The sequence below is a fragment of the Hordeum vulgare genome, chromosome 2H, assembly GCF_904849725.1.
Source record: "Hordeum vulgare subsp. vulgare chromosome 2H, MorexV3_pseudomolecules_assembly, whole genome shotgun sequence".
Lineage (NCBI taxonomy): Eukaryota > Viridiplantae > Streptophyta > Magnoliopsida > Poales > Poaceae > Hordeum > Hordeum vulgare.
Window position 1 is genome coordinate 522,640,460 of NC_058519.1, and position 3,414 is coordinate 522,643,873.

At 49.0% G+C, this 3,414-nt stretch overlaps 1 protein-coding gene across 1 annotated transcript; it reads left to right on the forward strand.

Annotated features, from left to right (window-relative positions):
• The first annotated feature begins 428 nt into the window (after positions 1–428).
• On the forward strand, positions 429–1,943 carry LOC123428594 (probable glycerol-3-phosphate acyltransferase 2). Its single transcript, XM_045112816.1, has one exon. It carries the CDS (start codon positions 429–431, stop codon positions 1,941–1,943), a length of 1,515 nt encoding a protein of 504 aa, XP_044968751.1.
• The last annotated feature ends 1,471 nt before the right edge of the window (positions 1,944–3,414 follow it).

Consider the following 3,414-nt stretch of genomic DNA (forward strand, 5'->3'; position numbering starts at 1 on the left):
GAAAATAACTAAAACAGAAAACAAAAATATAGAAAAAGGAGACTGCAGCCTGCCACGCTTGTGGGCTGGCCCGTCTCGGTCGCCCTTTAGCGAGTCCGATGGATCGCCAGCTAAACGGGCCCAAACGATTTTCCATCCCGTGTGGAATAACAACTGCACAAAATTAATATAGTTTTTGAACTCAATAGGAAAATAATGAGTACAGTACTGTCACAAGGACACAACACAATGTCTGACTCTAACTTGGAAGGAAAATCCTGTCGCAATTGGAATTGTTTAAGGAAAATTATCTGCGATCATATCGATCGGATTTGGTTCAAGTTTCTCGATATAAATAGAGGGGGAGCTGCTTTCCAAACCACAAACAAGAAGCTTGTTGATTCGACTCTGCAACAAACAACAACGTACCAACATCTATGGAGACGACCATGGCGACTTCGACGAATAGCAATCGCTTCGCCCACCGCATGCTCAGCCTCCACCGCCTCATCAGGAACAACCTCGTCGCATCTCTCCTCGGGGGCCATCGCCAGGCCACGCCGAAGACGACGGGAACTGCGGTGCCGCTTCCATCAATACGCCTGCTCGGTAACAGCAAGACCGCGGCGGTTGTCGACGTCGACGCGCTACTCCTGAAGTCTTCGACGCCGTCCGCGGCGGCTTTATTCCCGCCTTTCTTCCTCGTCGCGGTCGAGGCTGGCAGCTTCGTCCGAGGCTTCCTTCTGCTGGCGCTCTATCCGCTCCTCTGCGTCCTGAAGCACGGGGCGTGTGTAAAAACCATGGCCATGGTCTCCTTCTGCGGGCTGCGGCGCAACGAGGCGGCGAGGATCGGGAGGGCCGTGATGCCCCAGTATTTCTTCAAGGAGGCGGCGCACGTGGAGGCGCTAGCGAAGGTCGCCGGAGAGTCGCCGAAGGAGGTGAAGGTTGCGGCGGTCAGCAGGACTTTTCCAACGGTGATGGTGGAGGCGTTCTTAAAAGATTATGTTGGGTTCGACGCGGTGGTCGGCAGGGAGGTGAAGGCAGGTTACCGGTACTTTGCCGGCGTGATGGAGGACGAGATGACGGACACAACTATGGAGATGCTTATTGATGGGCTAAAGCAAACCGAGATGAAAAATACGTGCCATTACCCGAAGCCCATGATCTTCCACGACGGTCGGCTGGCGTTCACGCCGACACCGGCGGCTGCGCTCGCCATGTACATCTACTTCCCGTTCGCCATCGTCCTCGCCGCCATCCGCATCGCCATCTACACCCTGCTTCCCCGGCGCGTATCGGGCACCGCCGCCGCACTTGCCGGCGTGCGGGTGCGCGTCACCGGCGCCCCTCGTTCCACGGTCGACGGAGACACGGCCGGCGGACGCCTCTACGCGTGCAACCACCGCACGCTCCTCGACGCGATCGCCATCTCCAGCGCGCTCGGGAAGTCCGTCTTCGCCGTGACATACAGCCTGGGCCGCCTGTCCGAGCTGATCTCGCCCATCCCGCTGCTCCGGCTGTCCCGCGGCCGCGAGGAGGACAGGCGCCGCATGGCGTTGCTGCTAGCGCGGGGTGACGTCGTCGTTAGCCCCGAGGGCACCACGTGCCGCGAGCCGTACCTGCTACGGTTCAGCCCGCTGTTCGCGGAGCTTGCCGACGAGGTGAGCCCCGTGGCGGTGGACGAGCGCTCGACCATGTTCTACGGCACGTCTACGTCGCCCATCGACAAGTGCTTCGACTCGGTGTACTTCTTGATGAACCCACGACCGGAGTACTCCGTCCACTTCCTGAAGCCGGTGCCCACCGGCGGCGAGAACAGCAGCATCGAGGTGGCGAACCAGGTGCAGCGCGTGCTCGCCGACGCGCTCGGGTTCACGCCCACGGCGCTGACGAGGAAGGACAAGTACATGCTGCTCGCTGGGAACGAAGGGACAGTGGCGACGAAGAGAAGCAATGTTAATTAGTAGGAGCCTGGGAATAGAGTGAAGTGTTTGGTTTACGGTATACTAGCAAAAGGCCCGTGCGTTGCACCGGGAGAAACAATTATAATCTCCAATGATGCTGGACATATTATGTCTTTAAAATTTTAGCACATTTCTAGAAATGCATGAACATTTTTTGAATTAACAAACATCTTTTTCAATTTCACTCAAAAAATTATACTTAATTTTTTTCTTCAAAATCATGGTATTTTATTATTTTCACCAACATTGTTCTCAAAATTATGAACATTTTTCTGAATATGCGAATATTTTTACAAAAATCCCGAGCATTTTTGAATTCACAAACATTTTATGTTTTCTTCAATCTTTTATTTTAAAATTCTAAGTTTTATAAATCACATAAATTTTTCAACGTTCTAAATTATTTAAATTAAAAAAGGAACAGAAAAATGAAAATAAAAAACGAGACTAAAAACAGAGGCACGAACTGTTTTTAAGATTTTTACACGGACTTTTGTTTAAAATCATTGACTTTTTTATTTTATGGACATTTTCTCAAAATTTAAACATTTTTTGCATATGCAAACATTTTTCAAAACACCTGAGTAGTTTTTGAATTCTCAAAACTATTATGTTTTTTAAAATATTTTATTTCGAAATTCTCAGTTTCTTAAAATTGAAAAACGTTATTTCAAGTTTTAAATTATTTAAATTAGAAAAACAAAATGAAACGGAAAAGAAAAATTAAAAACTAAACTAAAAAAACAGACGCCCACGCATGGGCCGGCCCAAACAGGTGTGCTGCATTTTTTCCAATGCCGAGAGCGTAACATAGGAGACGCCTACATGGGCCGGCCCAGTCCGGTGATTTTTCTGTTTTAAACGTTTTCTGTTACTTATATGTGGCATTGGTGGGTAATTTTCGCCCACCTTAGAGGCAATTTGAATGACGTACGGCAGAAGCAATATTTGCTTTATTAGTAGGTAAAGATTTAGTTTTAACTGCATAAATTATTTCTTGTTGTTTACCTGTTGAACGGTGAACTGAGTTTGTTGCGAATGCTAGAATTTTATTTAATTTCTGCAAGAAATTTCAGGTAAATTTAGTACATTTACTGCAACGGAAGCAGTATGAAAAGAGAAAGGGAAACGTTCTATTTCAACCTCCTCCATCTAGGGTCGTGTTGCGCGCTCTAACCGGGTCGTGCTATGAGCGGCGATGGTCATGAGAAGAAACACGACCTCAACCGGGCATGTTGCAACCTGCCTCAACACAAGCTGGAACTGACACCGCGACAGCTGCCACCGAGATGAAACGACACGGCGGGTGGAGGGTGACGATACGCGAAGGATGCTGGAACCGACCAACTTTTTTTTGCTGCAACCATGCATTGACAAGCTGGAACCATGTACCAATGAGTTGGATGGTTGTCGACATACTGGTGTCTCAAGGCTGGAACCGATGATTGAAGTTGCTGCAACCGTGGGTTCA

Coding starts and splice junctions, on each gene's coding strand:
- LOC123428594 (XM_045112816.1), top strand. CDS start 429: ATGGCGACTTCGACGAATAGCAATCGCTTCGCCCACCGCATGCTCAGC.